The sequence below is a fragment of the Chrysochloris asiatica genome, unplaced genomic scaffold (genome assembly GCF_000296735.1).
Source record: "Chrysochloris asiatica unplaced genomic scaffold, ChrAsi1.0 scaffold00116, whole genome shotgun sequence".
NCBI lineage: Eukaryota > Metazoa > Chordata > Mammalia > Afrosoricida > Chrysochloridae > Chrysochloris > Chrysochloris asiatica.
In genome coordinates, this window is record NW_006408634.1 from 3,385,372 (window position 1) to 3,404,377 (window position 19,006).

At 44.0% G+C, this 19,006-nt stretch overlaps 2 protein-coding genes across 2 annotated transcripts in view; both read right to left on the bottom strand.

The window, feature by feature from the left end:
- Positions 1-468, bottom strand: part of LOC102831504 (zinc finger protein 880-like) — a 33,054-nt gene extending 32,586 nt beyond the window's left edge. Inside the window, 1 exon segment of the mRNA XM_006868326.1 lies at positions 454-468. Within this exon segment, the coding sequence (XP_006868388.1) occupies positions 454-468 (15 nt within the window).
- Positions 469-6,273: 5,805 nt separating this feature from the next.
- Positions 6,274-19,006, bottom strand: part of LOC102831882 (zinc finger protein 160-like) — a 25,610-nt gene continuing 12,877 nt past the window's right edge. The window contains exons 4-6 of the mRNA XM_006868327.1: positions 17,267-17,345; positions 15,682-16,807; positions 6,274-6,354 (exon numbers count right to left, since the gene is read on the bottom strand). Coding sequence (XP_006868389.1) covers positions 6,274-6,354; positions 15,682-16,807; positions 17,267-17,345 — 1,286 coding nt within the window. The remainder of the gene's footprint in view (positions 6,355-15,681; positions 16,808-17,266; positions 17,346-19,006) is intronic.

Genomic DNA, 19,006 nt, shown 5'->3' on the forward strand with positions numbered 1-19,006 from the left:
TTCCGAACAACACAACACTGATGTCTCTTTCTAAACATCCCATTCCTTTCTAAATCAGTAATATTTTGGAACCAGAAACACACAGATTCAGCTGTGAATGTATTCTAAAATTAGGCAGAGTAGGTTCCCCATTGTGAGTCTGGTTTACCCATGCTGGTCTAGAGAACTGACCAGGCATCCGGAGGAGACCCCCTAACCCTTCCCTGAAGACCACCCTCACTGTCTCCATGGTGTGAAGCCCTTCCCATGACAGTCCCCAAATGGAGTCTCTTCGAAGTCCCATGTCCCTGGGTCATGGTGACATGGATTAAGTCTGTAGGGGATGAGGGACACCGTGGGTAAGCGTGAGCCAGTGTGTCAGGGCATGCCACACTCAGAGGAGATGAGCCAATTCTCAGGGGAGCATTTCAGGAAGGAGACAGTGGAACTATTCCTCAAGACAAGGACAGTTACCTGGGAAAGAGCCATTCCAGACGCCTCTTTCTTTCCTCCTCCTCTGGGCTTAATTCTTGGGTGAGGTCAGTGTTGAGGAATCAATCTGGGTATGGAAGAAACAAACTGCTAAATGGTTAGAACCAACACAGCCACACGCACCGGGAGGACCTTACCAGGGGAAAGTCGGTCCTGGTGCCCACTGTCCCGGGAGGGGCTCAGGGACAATAACCGCTCACACAGAGAGCTACAGGGGGCTTTATCATTCCCCTCTCCCACTCCTCCCTCCGGCTCCCCAGCCCCTGAAGCCTACACTTGGCAGCAGTAGGGGCAGCAGGGGAATCTGGGATGGGGTGACCTCCCTGAAGGGAGACCCAGTCTGGGAATCACAGTCCCTCACTCCTTTTCATTGCAGTCTTTCTGTTATAGCACCATCAGGCAACCAAAACCTCCCTCTTGGAGGTCACCCACTTTCCCCAGCTGTCCCCAGTGCATGTGCGTGATGCCAGGCTAGGGGGCCTCTGGCTGCTGGTACCACAGCCAGAGTAGACACAAACGGCAACACTGGGTCCTCCTGGGTCCTCGGTTTGAAAGACAAGGAGGAGGGAAAAGCAGCCGGCCACTGGGGTTGTCACGACGGTCAGCTTTAAAGGCCGCTGAGGGCTGGCTGGCTGGACTTCAGTGAGGAAGTCATAGGATCTTTTTGGGGAGACCATTTTTCCTTCCTCTCCCCACTTACCTATGGAGTCCTGGTAAGTAGGATAAGCACTGGACTGTTAATTGAAAGGTCTGCAGTTCAAACCCACTAGCCACTCCTTGGAAACTCTATATAGGGTTGACATGAGTCAGAACCAACTCAGCAACCCCTAACAACCACCATTTCTCCTCCCTCTCCTCACTCACCTTCAGCAAAGGGCCAGACTCTCTAGCTTTGGGACACTGAGTTGTTACAAAACCCCAGAAAAACCCAAATCTGTGGTGATCTCAACTCATGGCGACCCGCGTGCTCCGGAGTAAGTGAGCTCCACAGTCCCTTTGTCTGTAATCATTACCCAAGGCGCCCGGGTGGTGCAGCGGTGAAAGAGCTCGGCTGCTAACTGGAAGGTGGGTGGTTCAAGCCCACAGGTCGCTCTGAGGGAGTGAGCGCTGGCAGTCTGCTTCTGTGAAGAATCAGTCTCGGAAGCCCTAGGGACTAGTGCTACTCGGCCCTGTATGGTTGCTCAGAGTCAGAATCGCCCTGATGGCAGCAGCTTTAAACCGTTATGGAAGCAAATTTCCAGGCCTTTCTTCCGCAGTGCTGGTCAGGGTTTGAACCACCAAGCTTTAGGTTAGCAGTTTGTGCCACTCAGCTTCCGTTAAGTGTGATGGGAAAATTCAGAATCAGTAATGGCGGTGTCTGAAGAGCACAATGAACATAATGTCACTGGTGTGGCGCTGTAGGGTAAGCATTGGACTGCTAACTGCTCCTTGGAAACGCTACACAGTGTTGCTATGATTTGGAACTGACTCAATGACACTTAACAACAATAGTGATATCACAACACCACGATGAAAGTAATGTTACTGACTACATGTGCAGACAGTTGAAATGGCACACATTACATATATATTTACCCAAACTAAAGAATTTCTAGTTCCTGTCCCCTTAGACTTCTGACCTTCTCTGGCTTCTCCCTAAAGGGAAACCAGGATCCCTGATTCGGAGCAGATTACATGGTTGAAGAAGCCATATCCAAGAAGACAGCTGGTCTCTGGTATGCAGAAGAGCCGAGAGCTGGGGGAGGGCAGTGACAACAGCAGGTGACATGTGGCAACAGCTCCACATACTGTGAGCATCCCAGCTCTGTGAGGCTCCAGAGGCCTCACGGCAGCCTAGAAATTTTATTTGGAGCCAAATAACCACATGGAATTTAAATCAACGAAGAGATAAAATTTCCAGTATCTAGGATTCAGTGTCACCACCTGTCCTATAGTTCCTAGGTCTTACATGAAGTGGATTCAGCTCAACCTATGGCTTTAACATCTGAGTACAATCCCCAAAGGAAGGTGCCACCGCTGCGCTGTAACCATGAGGAAGGTGGAGAGCAATGTGGAGTCTGAACAAGGTGGAGATGGAGAAAGAGATGGAGACAGAGAACAAGGTGCTGATGAAATACAACGTGGAGACAGTGAACAAGATGGCCCCTGAAATGGAGGGAAAACAGAAACCTGAAATCGCTGGTAGAAAAGTTAATTTCTGAGCTGAGTAAACTGAACTGGAGGCAAGAAAACTGGGCAACCTGATAGAGACTGAGTGTTGGAGAGATTTTTTGAGAGTGTGCACGGAAAGGAAGGATCATCTGACTTGGGGACAAAGTCCCCATACAGCTCTGGAGCTTGGGAGCAGAGAGCATTATGGGGAACGGGTCAGCTTACAGGATGCTGCTGGAGATCTGAGCAGGGCCCCCACTACACAGTCCTCAGTGAAAAGTCTAGCTCATGTCCTGGGAACGATGGAAGCCATAGGAGGTTTGATGTGAACAGACTTCATATTTATCTCTGATGAACAGAGATGGTCTGTCTTACTGTTTATTTTTTTCTCCTATTTTTGGATGACTGGTACTCACTTAGGGCAGTTTAGTGGTCAGTTGCAGATGACAGTCAAGTAGCCAGCTGCTAATCAAATGGTCCGTGGTACCTTGGAAAAGAGGCCCGCCATGAAAAGCCCATGGGGTCACCAGAGTCCAAAGGAACTCAAAGGCGACTGGTTTGGTCTGCTTCATTTTTGGAGGCTTGGGCTCATTTAAACGAACTGGCCACTCAGCTCTGCCACGTACAGACACATACCCAATTCCCATAGCAGTTTAGGACTCACTTGTGGCTCAGAGTCACACTTCCTGGGGCAGCCCACACCTCCATGTTCTAATAGTTGGGCGCACTGAAGCCCAGAGGGGGAGTCCTTTCCCCAAGTCATCTTCAGAAGGCCTGAGAGAGTAGAGGAATGCCAATTTTGATACGGTGACCTGGCTGCAACAGTGGACAAAGATGGTCCTTATCATTTTTCTCGCTTAAAAATTCCAAGACCTTTTGGGCTGCTATATGTTAAGTAAATTGTCACAAAAAGAAAAATAAAAAAAATTTTTTTTTGGTCAAGGCAATTTGTTCATATGCCTGAGTGAGAACAGTTTCCTTTCATAGTTTTAATTGCATTGTTGTTGTTAAGTGCCATCTAGTCTGTTCTGATTCATAGCGACCTGTAGAGGGTTTCTGAGGAGTGGCTAGAGGGTTTGAACTGCTGAAGTTGTGGTTCCCAGTCCAGTGCAGCTCCTACAGCGCCACACCAGGATTCCCAAGCAATTAATTCCTCATTTCCAGAATATTCAAAAATATGTCCAAAAGAAAAATATGACATTACACCCACATAGCTGCTGGTGCTAAATATATCGAAGATAAGCTCTGAGCACATTGCTTTCATCGTAAATCGATGGGCTTTGCTGAAATAAGGTTCATAGGCAATCCAAGCCACCCAGTATTTTTACAAAAAGGACCAGAGGGACTAGAGGGGAACATTTACTCAACAGCTCATCAGTTTCATATTTTAACAGATGGGATAAAGGAAGAAAATTGAATAGGGGGAGGCTTCAGAAAGTTCATAGAAAAATGAAACTAAAAAGATAATGGAATTTTCCCACTAACTTTTTGAAATCCCCTTGTATTAGACTACCTGGTTAATATAAAAATATACTAACATCCTTCCCAAATGTACATTGAAAGAGTCTAAATTTATTTACTACATGTCAAAGACTGTTTCTAGTATGTGAGAAAGAGCAGACAGCATGGAAGCCTCGTAATAGGAACCGGACACAAGACACTTAGAAAGGAAAATCATATGGAAACGGAAAAGAAAATGTAACCAATTCTAGGTCAATATTAAATAAATGTATTTGGAAAAGAATGACAGACTATTTGATTACAGGTTGCCAGTAAAGCTTATTTCAAGTTAATGGTAATTTACTGAATAAAATTGAAATTCAATAAAGTCCAATCAGCTTGAAAAAGAATCATGAATTAGATTAAAGTAAACACACACACACAAGCTCAGGTTTAAAATGTTTCTTTAAAAAGGCACCATGTAGTGACAGAAAGTGAGTAATTTCCTGCTTCATTTCACCCCTCTACCTCCATTACATCCAGAGAAAATGGCAGGGAGGACCCAGAATCCCCTGCGACTGGTCACTGTCCTCCATCTTAAAAGCAGTTGTGCTGAAAATAGTCATCTTATGATGTTAATAAAGGAGCTCTGGTAGCGTAGTGGTTTCGAATTGGGCTGCTAACCTTAAGGTCGGCAGTTCGAAACTACCAGCTGTTCTGTGGGAGAAAGATGAGGCTTTTTACTCCCGTAAATATTTACAGCCTCGGAAACCCTCTGCAGGGTCACTAAGACTCCACGGCACAGAACAACAACAACGATGCGAATAATGACAAAACGCACAGGGGTATAGACAGGAGTTTCACAATCCTCACCTGTATGATTCAGGCAAACTGTCCATTAATTAATTATAAAGACACCAATCAACACTTCACAATGTGATCATCTCTATCCAAGCAACTCATCTGAATTTGAGTCCTCCTCTTTCAGTGTGACTATGTGTCCCCAGTCATTGTCCTAGTGTCCTCCTGTCCACCCTGTTACTCTACACACGCAGGCACGCAGGCATGCGTTCCCCACCCCCCTCCCGCCCCCCTTAGTTTCTGCTCATTTCCTTCCTCTTCCCGGATTCCTCCCTTGCTCTGAGTCCTCCTCCACGGGGTCACCTCATTGCTCTTTCCCTCGGGGTCACCCTGCCTCCGTCCCACCTCCATCCCCATTACAGACTCTCCCTCAGATGTGTCACCCACGCACCCGTATGTCCCTGGTATGACTAATTCTTCCACCCGCTCTCCACCCTCTATCTGAAGTGCCTGCCCGGCGCCCGATCCTCACCGCAGACTAAGGGCCCTCCCCTCCTTCCATATGTTGCTCCCATGGCTCTCTGGAGAGCCCCCTTTCTCTAGGTCTATCTTCTGTTCGCCCCTGCTGCTCTCGGTTTATTATTCTTTCACTTCTGGTTTGTTGACAAGCCCCTCCCCTGGTCTTGATTTAGCCATCTGTCACTCCGTCTTCACTTCTCTCACTAAGGGAATTTCTCTTAGGGGCTCTGCTCCTCGTCCACACGGGGCGCAGGGATGAAATGAGGTGCCCCCTGCCCGCGAAGAGGGCACTTGGCAGGGGTGGGATCAGGGACAAAAAAGACGGGGTGTCACACGGTGGATCCGGATTCCTTCTCCTACATGGGGGGTCATGGGGGAAACAAGGACAACTAAGAAGCCGCATGGGCGACGAGGCAAGGATGGGATCTCTAGAGAGGGGTGGGGGAGGAAAAAAAAAAAAAAAAACCCCTCAGGAGAGGGGCGTGGTCTCCAGCGAGAGGTGGGGCTTCGGGTGAGGGGCGGAGCCTTCAGAGACTGGTCGGGTGTCAGGACGACTCAGAAGGCGGGCGTGTCCCCACAGACTCTCCGGGTGACGACGTGGCCGGGCGGGGGCAGGGAAACGACGCGGCAGCGGCAGGGACGTCAACACAGCCCCAGCGCAGAAAGGCCGGGGCGAGGACCCGCCTCTGCGCCATTTTTAAACTGAAAGGGATGCGGATGCCCGGCCGGAGGCGGAGCCTGAGGGCCGGAACGTCTGACGGCCGCGCGGAGAGCTCCAGGAGAGAAAAGGGCGGCCGCGAGGACTTTAACGTCCGGAGCGACCCTCGGCACCTCTTATAGAGAGTAGGAATCGCCAAGCTTGGGATCAGACAAGAAAGAAAGAAATTTACCTCACGGTGACCTTGGGTCTGCGCAATCAGCTTCCGCGTCTGCAGTTAACTGCGCAGGCGTGGAGCGGGCCTTGGGCGTGGCCTACTGACAAGGGGCGGGGTGACGAGCCGACAAGGCCTGGGTCTGCCTTAAGGCTTTGCGGTTTATGGGCCTTCCGCTCAGTTCTGATTCATAGCGACCCTTTGTACAGCAGAAGAAAACACTGCGCCATCCTCGGAATTGCTATGCCCCAGCCCATTGCTGCAGCCCCTACGTCAGTCCATCTCGTTGAGGTCACTCCTGTTTATCGCTGACCCGCTACCAAACATGTTGATTCTCCAAGGACTGGTCCCTCCTGAGAATACATCCACAGTACACCATCAACACCCAATATTCTATAGAAACATGCGTAATACTCTTTTTAAAAAAAGTTTCCCAAGGCTTCTTCCAGTGAGAGAAGTAACTGCAATTTTTTGAGAAACGTCAGATACTCAAGATGTTGTGTTGACACCAGAGACCGGTCACAATGATCCCTGGAAAATGTTTGTGTGCGAAGTTTACTTGTGCAAAAAGCCTGTGACAAAGAACTAAATGAACGCGTGACTCAGTGTATAACATAAACATTAAAACGAAACTTTCAGGCCTAAATGGTGAAAATGCTAGATAATATTCCCATGGAGTCCTGTTGGTGTGGCGCTGTGAGTTAATGCGCTGGACTGCTAAATCAGTTTGATCCACAAAGTTGATGGTTCAAGCTCACCAGCCGCTCCTTGGAAACTCTGTACAGGGTTGCTATGAGTCGGAACCAACTCGACAGCTTAACAACAGTGATTCCCATAGAGGTCAGCCTTGAAAAAGATCTGGATGTGCCTGGAGCTGATATTTCCTCCCCTAGGCAAAGAGAAAACTTACAGCTAAAGCAGATACTTCTGTTAGATAAAACTTGGTAAGAGCCATCGAGTTGGCGCTGACCTATAACTACCCTGTATAGGGGTTCCAAGGAGCAACTGGTGATCTTGAATTGCCAACCTTGTGGTTCAAGCTGACCTTGCAGTCCAGTGCATATCCTACAGCACCACACCTGGTCTCCAGAAAACTTAGAACTAAAGGAACTTCACAGTTTTCTTGGTTCCTTTGTTCTCATACGCCATTCCTTGATCTTGGAATATGTAGATGAGATTGTTAACTTTTTTTTTTTTGAATCTTCATATTTTCTTGTAGATGTGAGGAAGTGATGTAGTTTTATTATTGTAAATTGAATAATATTTACATGGGAGGACATGGCTTTACACCACCAGTTCATTGCAATGATTATAATCTCCTCCATGCATCATCATGCAACAGTATTTGCTTCCATTCCCTCTATTTTTCCTCATTTTTTTTGGGGGGGGGGAGGGGATGCACACAAAAACACTCACAAATATACATTTAAATCACAGGGCACATTCTGCAAACCTGCCTCTTTAGGCCTCCATCCAGCACCGTAACTGTTAACTTTCACAAAACATAAAAAATTCTGTACTCTGAGCTCCTGGTGGGAATCTGTGGTAAGCAGACATGAACTCTGCTGAATTGCTTGTTGGTGTCAACTTTGACCTCACTGGAGTCACCTCCTAATAAACTCTCCTTTCTTCTTTACCTGGGCGTGTGCTAATTGGCTGCATTGCTCTGTAGCATGGCTCCTGGGATGTTTGGGCAACGCCAGTCTCATTTCTACGGCGAATTCCAGATCTAACACAGATTTGTTAGTTCTTCTGACAGTCCATGGTATATTCAATATTCTTCACCAACACCACAAGTCACGGGTATCAATTCTTTTGGGGTCTCCCCAAGGCATCTCTAATTTTCAAGTTTGAAAGCCATTGGCTCTCATTAAAGTCCTGTGCAGAAGGGTTGCTCTGTGCCTATTTTAACGTAATGTTTCTCAGTTTAAGGTCAAACCTTACAGTTGTGTGGACTACTTATATTGGAAGCGGAGATATTTTCCTCTTAAGTTGAAAATGTTTGAAGTTAAAATTATTGTTGCAAGAGGGTGGAGACTCTTCGGTGGTGACTCACCATGAAGGGCACTGACATCTTGGTTGTGGGTCCATGTTTGGAAGTGCTTGGATCTAGGAGCGTTTCTTATAATTAAACTTAATGTAAGCCACCGAGTTAAGAATGCACTGGAGAAGTCTGTAGGAGATGCAAATTAGAAAGTAAAATGCAAAACTCACTCCTCAGAGCAACATTTCTAATTCTATCCTTCATGTGCCTAAGAGACAGACTTACCCCGAGCTCAGTTCCGGAGACTTTCCCAGGGCAAGATCAGCTGTTGGGGCATGGCAGGCTAAGCCATGCCAACTGTTGCTTCAAAACAGCATTAACTTTTTCTTGTTGTTACAACTCTTCTATAAATGACAGTGGAGAGTGGGTATTCCAGAACACTCAACTGTGCTCACGAGGAACCTGTACATAGACCAAGAGGCAGTTGTTCGAACAAAACAAGGGGCCACTAAATGGTTTAAAATTAGGAAAGGATTGTATTCTTTCACCATAGTTATTCAATCTGTATGCTGAGCAAATATTCTGAGATTTTGGATTGTATGAAGAAGAATGGGGCATCGGGATTGGAGGAAGACTCATTAACCTACAATATGCAGGTGATACAACCTTGCTTGCTGAAAATGAGGACTTTAATACTTACTGATGAAGATCAAAGAACACAGACTTCAGTATGGTTTGCATCTCAATGTAAAGAAAACAAAAATCCTCACCACAGAACCAATAAATAACATCATGCTAAATGGAGAGAAGACTCAAGTTGCCAAAGACGTCACAATGTGTTGGGAGTGAGGGTCTTTGACTTGGGGGTAGTTTAACTGAAGGATTGCAACTGAATAGTTGTGGTTCGGAAACTCAGGCTACAGCCAAGTCAAGCTGCCCCCTGAGGAACTTGCAGGGCTGCCTCAGGTAACAGGGAATTGCAAGGTCTTTCCTTGTACACAGCCATGACCTTCAGCTCAGTCTGCACGAACATCTAGCTGCTCTAATCTCTGTTTCGGCTAGCTACCACAAGTTACATTCTTCTGATAAAGTCCTGCTTACTGCATGCACAAACACCACCAGATGTTCTTGCACTCTTTTCCCTGCCCCAAGCACCTCCCTTTGATGTCACTGTTGTTAGGTGCCATCCAGTCGGTACTGACTGATAGCGACCTTATGCACAGCAGGATGAAACACTTCCCGATCCTGGGCCAACCTCACTATCACTGCCATGCTTGAGCCCATTGATATGTGTATAAAATAAACTTGCTGAACTTGGTCTGGGTTGCAGTATCTCCATCAGAGTGCTGCGTCCCACCTGCTCCCAACTTTACTTAATTCATTTGTGTATTGTGTCTTCCTTTTCTTTCTAATCTCCCATGACCCCTATTCAGGTTTAGTCTCTCTGCACCAAACACGGAGAATAGCCAAAGCCAGATGCGACAACTATGTTTGGCACCACTAACAACACTCACAGAGGCAGCAGTCAAGAAATCAAATGACTAATTGCATTAGTCACATCTGTTGCAGAAGACCTCTTTAAAGTGCTCAAGAGCAAAGATGTCAGTTTGAGGACTAAGGTGTGCCTGATCTAAGCCACTGGTATCTTCAATAGCTTCATACACATGTGAAAGTTGGACAGTAAGACTGTACAAGTGATGCATTTGAGTTATGGTGTTGAAGAAGAATATTAAAAGTAACCACGGACTGCTAGAACAAACAAATGTATGCTGGAAGAAGTACAGCCAGACTGCTCAGAAGCCAAGATGACTATAGCTGGGCCTGTTAGTGGTGGAGAGGCCATGGTCTGATGAACTAGAGCAGCTGAGAAAGCTGGTCTGGTCAGAAGTTGGCCTTCACTAAGGAGGGCTGTGTCTCTACTTCAGGGACCTTTCCAGACCCAGCACACTGTAAGCTCTCACTTTGAAACATTAACTTAAAACAGGCAGGAAGAAGGTGCACTAAGCAGGACATCACAGATTGAGTAACTGCATTGAGTTAGTGCAGACAGATCTGACAAAGGAAATCTCAGGGCACACACCTTCCAGGTTCTGCCCTACCCTAAGTCTGCCAATAGCTCAGTGAGTTGCGTGCACCATCCTGACCTCTAGCCCAGTCTTACCCATTGCCAGTTCTGCCCTTTGTTCTGTCTTGGCTGCTCTGAGGTATAGCTTCCCAAACATGGTAAAGAGGACTGAGCACACGCAGTAAGTGAAACTGCATTTGTCTCATTCGAATTTGAGCTTTGTGCTCCCGCCCTCCCCCACACCCAAGGCCCTGGTCCTCCACTCTTGGGGTCTGAGGGCCGCTCCAGTAGACAAAGTCCTCACACTTGCTTGCTTTTGGTGGTGAGTCCCAGAGTGACTGTGAGATGTTCCAAGAAGAGTTGCTCCACTGCCACGGTCCATGTCTGCTTCTGGTGAAAATTGCTAACGCCAGTCCCATCCTTGGCATTTCTGCTTTGACCCAGGTAAAGGCCTCACTTGGCACATGGTTCAAGTCCATTGGCTACCTCCATCCAAATCTTGATCCCAAGATCCCATTATGAGAGTTTCACGGTAGGAACAGGTCTGCTGCTTCCACATTTGATTTCAGTGCGTCATCTTGCACCATTCACGTTCTCTCATTATACTAAATAGTAACGTACCACCGTTCTTCGTGTCTCTACAGACCTACTGTGTACGTGACATTGTTCTGTGTGCATTTCCACATTAAAGAGAGACTTCAGAAAAGTCCTTTTACTTATGGAGCTTCTAAATGTTTTCCTGGAGTAATACAGGGAGGAAATGTGAATTATTGTTAGGTTCTCACTCATAGTGACCCCTTCATTCAACAGTACACACCACTGCTGGCCCTCTCACAACTGCTGCCATATTGGAAGCCATTGTTGCAGCCACTGTATTAATCCATCTTGTTGAGGGTCTTCCTTTTCTTCACTGACCTGCTATTTTTTCAGCCTTCTCCAGGGATGAGATGAAGTCTTGCTGTATATAGGGTTAAAATGTATGGAACAAGAAAAAAAAGTCCACAGTGCAAATTTCATATTAAGAAATTCTTTTTATTACAGTTGAAGAATTTTCTAACTATTTAATTGACATCATGTCAAACTGACATTTTCAAAGTCTTTGAAAATTTGCTCTAATGATTATATCTTGTTTGGTGTAAGTACCTTCACACATTAATTTTCATGAAACTATTGTAAAATGATTAGGCATGTTATTTAAATTGATTCTACAAAGACTTTGAAAAATCATCCGGTGTAAAGGGTCACGTATTTGCAGCAAAGGGTCACGTATTTGCAGCAGAACAGGCAGGTGCTGCTTCTGCTTGCTGTTGAGTTGGTTCTGACTCAGTGACCCAGTCAGTATACAGACTTCCTGAGGCTGTCAATCATGACGCGAACAGAAAGCCTCCTTTGTCCTGCGGAGTGGCTGGTGGATCAAACTGCAGACCAGTGTACACATCACTAGGCTGCCAGGACTCCTTCTTTCTGGTATTCTCTGCTTTCAGCCTAGATCCCTCGGTCATCAGCAATGGTATCTCTCATTCCATGTCCTCCTCTGAATCCAGCTTGAAACTCTGGAAGTTCACTGTCAATGTATGCTTGCAACCGTTTCTGTATTACCTTTAGTAAAACTTTACTCTCACGGGATATTGGTCAATGATTTCCGCTTTCCGTTGGGTCACTTCTCTTTGGAATGGGCACAAATATGGATCTCTTCCAATCAGTTGGCCAAATAGTTGTCTTCCAAATTTCTTGGCAGAGATGAGTGAGTACCTCCTGTGCCGCCTCAACTTTCTTGAAAGATATCAATTTGTATTCCACCAATTCCTGGTGCCTAGTTTTTTGCCAATTCCTTCAATGCACCTTGGATTTCTTCCTTCAGTATCATTGGCTCCTGATCATATGCTACCTGTTAAAAACGGATGAACATTAACCATTTCCTTTTGGTACAGTGACTCTGTGTATTCCATCTTCTTTTGATGCTTTCTGCATCATTCAATAATTCTCCCAGAGAAATCCTTGAATCACCAAAGTTGAGGCTTGAATTTTTTCTTCATATCCCCCAGCTTGAGAAATGCTGAGTGTGTTCTTCCCTTTTGGTTTTCTGACTCCAGATCTTTGCACATTTTGTTGTAATATTTGACTTTGTCTTCTCGAGCTGACTTTTGAAATTTTCTATTCAACTCTTGTACCTCCTCATTTCTTCCATTTGCTTTTGCATCTATCTCTGCTGGAGAGTCAGTTTCAGTGTCTCTTCTGACATCTATTTTGATCTTTTCCTTCTTTCTTATCTTCTTAATGACTTTTTGCTTTCTTACTGTATGATGTTCTTGATGTCATCCCAGAATTCTTCTGGTCTTTTGGTTAATGTATCAAATCTGTTCTTCAGATGATCTCTTAAATTCAGGTGGGATATATTCAAGGTCATATTTTGGCTCTCATGGACTTGTTTTCATTTTCTTCAGCTTTAGTTTGAATTTGCTTATGAGCAATTGATGGTCTGTTCCACAATCTGCCCAGGACCTTGTTTTGACTGATGATATGGAGCTTTTCTATCATCTCTTTCCACAGATGTAACCAATTTGATTTCTGTGTATTCCATCTGGTGAGGTCCATGTGTATAGTTGTCTCTTATGCTGTCTAAAGAAGGTATTTGAAATGAACAAATCATTGGTTTTGCAGAATTCTATCATGTGATCTCCAACATCATTTCTATCACCAGGGCCTTATTTTCCAAGTACTGTCAACACTCATGGAAGCAGCAGTCAAGAAATCAAATGACGTATTGCACTAGGTAAATCTGCTGTACAAGAGTGTTGAGCAAACATGTCAGCTTGAGGACTAAGGTGCACCTGACTCTAGCCATGGTATTTTCAATAACCTCGTATGCATGTAAAAGTTGGTCAGTGAATAAGGAAGACCGTAGAATTGATGCTTTTGAGTTATGGTGTTGGAGGAGAATATTGAAAGTGCCATGGGTTGCCAAAAGAACCAACAGGTCTGCGTTGGAAGAAGTGCAGCCAGAGTGCTCCTTGGAGGCCAGGATGGCCAAACTTCATCTCTCATACTTCAGACATAGTCAGGAGTGACCAGTTACTGGAGAAGGATATCATGTTTGATAAGGCAGGAGGTCAGAGAAAAAGAGAAAGACCCCCAGCAAGACGGATTAGCAAAGTGGCAGCATCAATGGGTTCAAGTGAGACAATTATGAGGCTGGCCCAGGAACTGGGCAGTTTCATTCTGTTGTGCATAGGGTCGCTATGAGTCGGTACCAACTCGATGGCACCTAACAACAAAATCAGGACTCCTTGGAAAGATCAGGTGGTGGTGGTGGTGAAGTGCTGTCCAATTGATTACGACTCAAATTCTGCATATGGTTTTTGAGTAGCCGCCAGAGGGTTGGAACTGCCACCTTTGGTTCAAATTGACCTTGTGATCTTATTCTACAATGCTACACCAAGTAGGAGATATTAACAATTGAACCAGCTGTGACTCATGATGATACTGTGTGTTCTGGAGTAGTACTGGGCCCCATAGGGTTTTCAATGGCTGTGACCATGTAAATGTAGATTGACAAAATTTTCTTCCAAGGTGCCTCTGGGTGGATTTGAACTGCCACTTCAGATTTGTGGAGTTGAAAGAGCACACATTCGGATTCCACTTGTATTAGGGCATCTGACTCCCTTTTTTGATGTCTGACTACTGATGGCTCTTAAGGCTCACCTCTTTTATCCTTCTGCCCCAGTTGGGGAAACCTCATTAATTTAAAAAAACTAATTTGCTTCATTTTTTGGTGCTAGTGGCATGTTCGAAGCACATGCAGGTACTCTCTGCCCCAACCCTACCTCCTATCAGAAAAACGCAAGCCAGTCACCTACCCTTGATCTCTCTAGCCACTTCCTGCCCACTTAAGAAGTCTGCCCATCTTTCATTTAGTAGTATTCTCATACCCATGTTTCATTTTGTAATAAGCATTCTCATTTGATATGTGGCATCTTCATTCATAACACTGAAACCAAACTTTGAGAATCCATCCTGTCCTTACACATGCAAATTAGTGGAAAGTTTTGGGGGAATGAATATATGAAGTTCCTAGTTTATCCACATTGTGTTCATTCTCAAGGGAAATTCATGAATATTCATCTCTTCAAATGATTCCAGTGAGGGCACCAAGCAAGGGGTTAGGAAATATTAATCCTTACAAAGGAGGAGACCCCTCATTTTTCCTCCATTATCAGTCTCTAGTTCCCATGAAAATCCTCATCCTGCTGTGGCTGCCTTTCAAGGGAGTCTAGTGGTACTGCAGGATAAGCACTGGGCAGCTAACTACAAGGTCAGCAGTTCCATCCTATCAGCAGCTTCCAGGGAGACAGAGTAGGCTGTCTGCTCCCATAAAGACTTACAACCTTAGAAACCTACACAGGGTTGCTAAGAGTTGGGATTGGCTCAATGGCAATGGGCTTTTGGTTTAGTAAACTACCATTCGTTCTCATGAAAGTAGACTTTCAAGTCTCTCTTGGCCGGCTATTTCACCTTCTTGGTCACCTGGTAACACAATCATTTCACATAATAGCAACCCTCTTTGAACCAATAAATGTGAAGACCTGAACACATTTGTTGTGATGATTTAGAACAGTTTAATGCCCATCCTCCAGCTCTTCCCATTTTCTCAAATTTGCATAGCCCGTTATCAATTCCTTCCCAGAGACCATCACATTAATACATAAGGCTTGTGATAAAAGTTTCAAAGTTTAGATAGAAAGTCATCAAAAGTAACAAAATCTTCTCAAGAACTTAGAAATAGTTGCATTAAACTATTAGCCAAACTGAAAACATCTGGACCTTTCTACAGATGTCCCTTTGCTTTTGACACCTACGTTTCATAAATTTAAGTGACTTTTAATTACAGTGTAGCAGTTCACACCTAAGGTTGATTAAAGGTGCCCTGGTGATGCCACAGTTGAGTGCTTGACTGCAAACCGTAAGGAGCGTGACTTGGAACCATCCAGTCTTTCCCTGGAAGGAGGACGTGGCAGTCTGCTCCTGTGAAGTTTACAGCTTAAGAAAATCCTCGGAGGCAGTTCTACTCAGTCACATGGGATCACTGAGTAGGAAAATGATATGATTGTGGCTGACACAAAACGGTTTTTAATCTTCACGGACCAGCCTAATTGCTTGTATATAAAGTCTGATATGCAGTTATTGTGGGCCCTGATGAAATGATTTATGACATCATTCCTTTACAAGGGTTCTCTCCAGCATGTGTTCTCTGATGCATCCAATGTGAACGTTTGATTAAAAAACAACACTGATCACATTCACTTGAAAAGTTTGTCTCCACTATGAATTTTTTCATGATCCTCAAGGCTTGAGTTTCGGATAAAAGCGCTGACACGTACGTTGGATTTATAGTATTCATTTTGAGAGTGCACTGTCTGATGTCTAAGAAGGTTTGCAAAATGGGTAAAAGTTTTGCCACATTCATTACATTTGTAAGGTTTCTTCCCAATATGGCTTCTCTTATGATTAGTAAGGCCTGAATGCATGGCGAAGGATTTGCCACACTCATGACATTTATAAGGTTTTTCTTTACTATCAATTATCTGCTGATCCCCATGGTTTGAGCTTTGGATAAAAGCACTGACAGATACTTTAGATTCAAAATGCTCCTTTTTATTATGTATTTTTTGATGTCTAATAAAGTTTGAAAAATGGGTAAAGGCTTTACCACACACGCTACATTTGTAAGGTTCCTCTCCAGTGTGAATTCGTCTATGATTAGTAAGGCTTGAACGCACAGTAAATGCTTTGTCGCACTCACTGCATTTGTACGGTTTCTCTCCTGTATGAATTCTTTGGTGAATCCTGAGGTCAGAGCGTTGTCTAAAAGCTTTGTCACATTCAGTGCACTTGTATGGTCTCTCACCAGTGTGAATTTTCTCATGATCGCAGAGGTATGAACGACTGATAAAAGCCTTACCACATTCATGACATTTGTAAAGATTCTCTTCATTATGGATTCTCTGGTGTCGAGCAAGGCACGAATGCACAGTGAAGGCTTTGCTACACTCACTACATTTGTACGGTTTCTCTCCAGTATGAGTTCTCTCGTGGCCAAGCAGTTGAGAACGTCTGGTAAAAGCCTTACCACACTTGCTACATTTGTAAGGTTTATCTCCTGTATGAAGTCTCAGGTGACTTCTAAGGTTTGAGTTTTGAATGAAGACCTTGCCACATATGTTACATTTATATGGTTTCTCTCCGGTATGGATTCTCCTATGCTTAATGAAATTTGAGAAGTAATGAAAGGATTTGCCACACTCATTACATTTGTGAGCTCTTGGTGCAGAATGAACATTTTGATGTTTAGTGAGGGCTGAACTTTGGTTGAAAGTCTTCCCTTCTTCATTACCTTTATAAAGTTTTCCTCTGATATGTGTTTTCTGGTGTCGTTTAAACAATGAGGGATCCTGAAAAACCTTCCCACATTTACCACAAATGTTGAAATTGACATCAGGACTAATTCTTTGAAGTGGTGAAACTGGGCAACCATTGTTATCATTGGTGATGGACTTCTCAACTTGACTGCAACCATAGGATTTCTCTTCAGTTTGAAATCTCTGCAGTTCAGTCACCTGTGACAGAGAGGTGAATCCAATCTTATTTTCGAAACATTTCATATTCTCGTTTTCTCTGTAGCTTACATTACTTTTAAAGTTTAACAAATACTGCATAAACAGGTTCTCATATTTGTAACGCTGAGGTGTAAGTTTTCTTACAGAACCACTCTGCTTTAGAGGGAAATCCTCCCAGGAGGTGTTACATTGCTGGTCTTCTCTTCCAGTAAGATTACCGTTATAGAGTGCTGTCATTCCTCTGTAATTTCTTTCATTATCTTTCCAGTGACTCTCAAATTCATGCGTATTTTTCGTAGCATTTCTGAAGTCAAGAGTCTCTATACTATAACTTCTGTGTCCTTCCAACATCATTGTTTGGAATAATTCTCCTTTAGTAATGTTCTCATCTGGCAATAATTCCTTGAGCATGCACCTAGAAGAGACACCTGAAAGAAATAAAGAACCATAGGCTTCAATTAACTAGAGCTGGGAAATGAATAGATATTACAAAACACATTACATGAACAGAGTTATGCAATTTATCAGTCATGGTCTTCATATGTTAATGAATACAAAAGTCATGGAATTCCTCAGTAATGTAAGAGTGACTGCATGTAACTAAAATTGTTTGCCCACCACTTGTCTGTCAGTTTGTCATACTGTGGTGGCTTGTGAGTTGCTGTGATTCTGGAAGCTATGCCACTGGTATTTTAAATACCAGCAGGGTCACCCATGGTAGACAGGTTTCAGATGAGCTTCCAGACGAAAGCAGACGAGGAAGGAGTGACTAACTACTTACGAATATTTAGTCACTGAAAACCTTATGAATAGCAGAGAAACACCGTCAGATATAGTGGTGGAAAATGAGCCCCTCAGGTTGAAAGGCACTCAATATGCGACTGGGGAAGAGCTGCCTCCTCAAAGTAGAGTTGACTGTGATGACGTGAATTGAGTAAATCCCGTGGGAGAAAAGCCTGTGGGACCTTCATTTGCTAATGGGGCACAACTCAAAATGAAGAGAAACAGCTGTAAACATCTACTGATAATCGGAACATGGAATGTATTAAGTACAAATCTAGGAAAATTAAAAATTGTAAAAAGTGAAATGGAAAGCATAAATATCGACATCTTAGGCATTAGTGAGCTGAAATGGACTGGCATTGGCCATTTTGAATCTGATGACCACAAGGTTTACTATGCCAGAAAGGACAAATTGAAGACGAATGATGTTGCATTCATTATCAAAAAGAACATATCCATATCAGTCATGAGGTACAACACTATGATAGAATAATATCCACGTGTCTACAGGGAAGACCAGTTAATACCACTGTTATTCGATTTTATACACCAAGCACTAAAGCCAGTGAGGATGAAATAGAATTCTACCAACTTCTTTGATCTGAAATTGATCAAACATGCAATCAAGATGTATTATTAATCATTACTGCTGATTGGAATGCAAAGGTTGGGAGCAGAGAGGAAGGATCAGTAGTTGGAAACCACAGCTTTGCTGACAGAAACGATGCTGGAAATCACATGACAGAATTCTGCAAAACCAATGATTTGTTCATTTCAAACACCTTCTTTAGACAGCATAAGAGATGATTATACACATGGACCTCACCAGATGGAATACACAGAAATCAAATTGATTATATCCATAGAAAGAGACGATGGAAAAGTTCCATATCATCAGTCAAAACAAGGCCAAGGGCAGACTGTGGAACAGACAATCAATTGCCCATATGCAAATTCAAACTAAAGCTGAAGAAAATGAAAGCAAGTCCACGAGAGTCAAAACATGACCTTGAATACATTCCACCTGAATTCAGAGATCATCTGAAGAACAGATTTGATACATTAAACACTAAGGACCGAAGAGCACACAGTTGTGGTAAGAGAGTAAGAAAGCAAAAAGTCATTAAGAAGGTAAAGAAGGAAAAGGTCAAAATGGATGTCATAAGAGACACTGAAACTTGTTCTACAGGGTAGAGATGCTAAAGCAAATGGAAGAAATGGAGGCACAAGAGCTGAACAGAAAATTTCAAAGGTCAGCTCGAGAAGACAAAGTCAAATATTACAACAAAATGTGCAAAGATCTGGA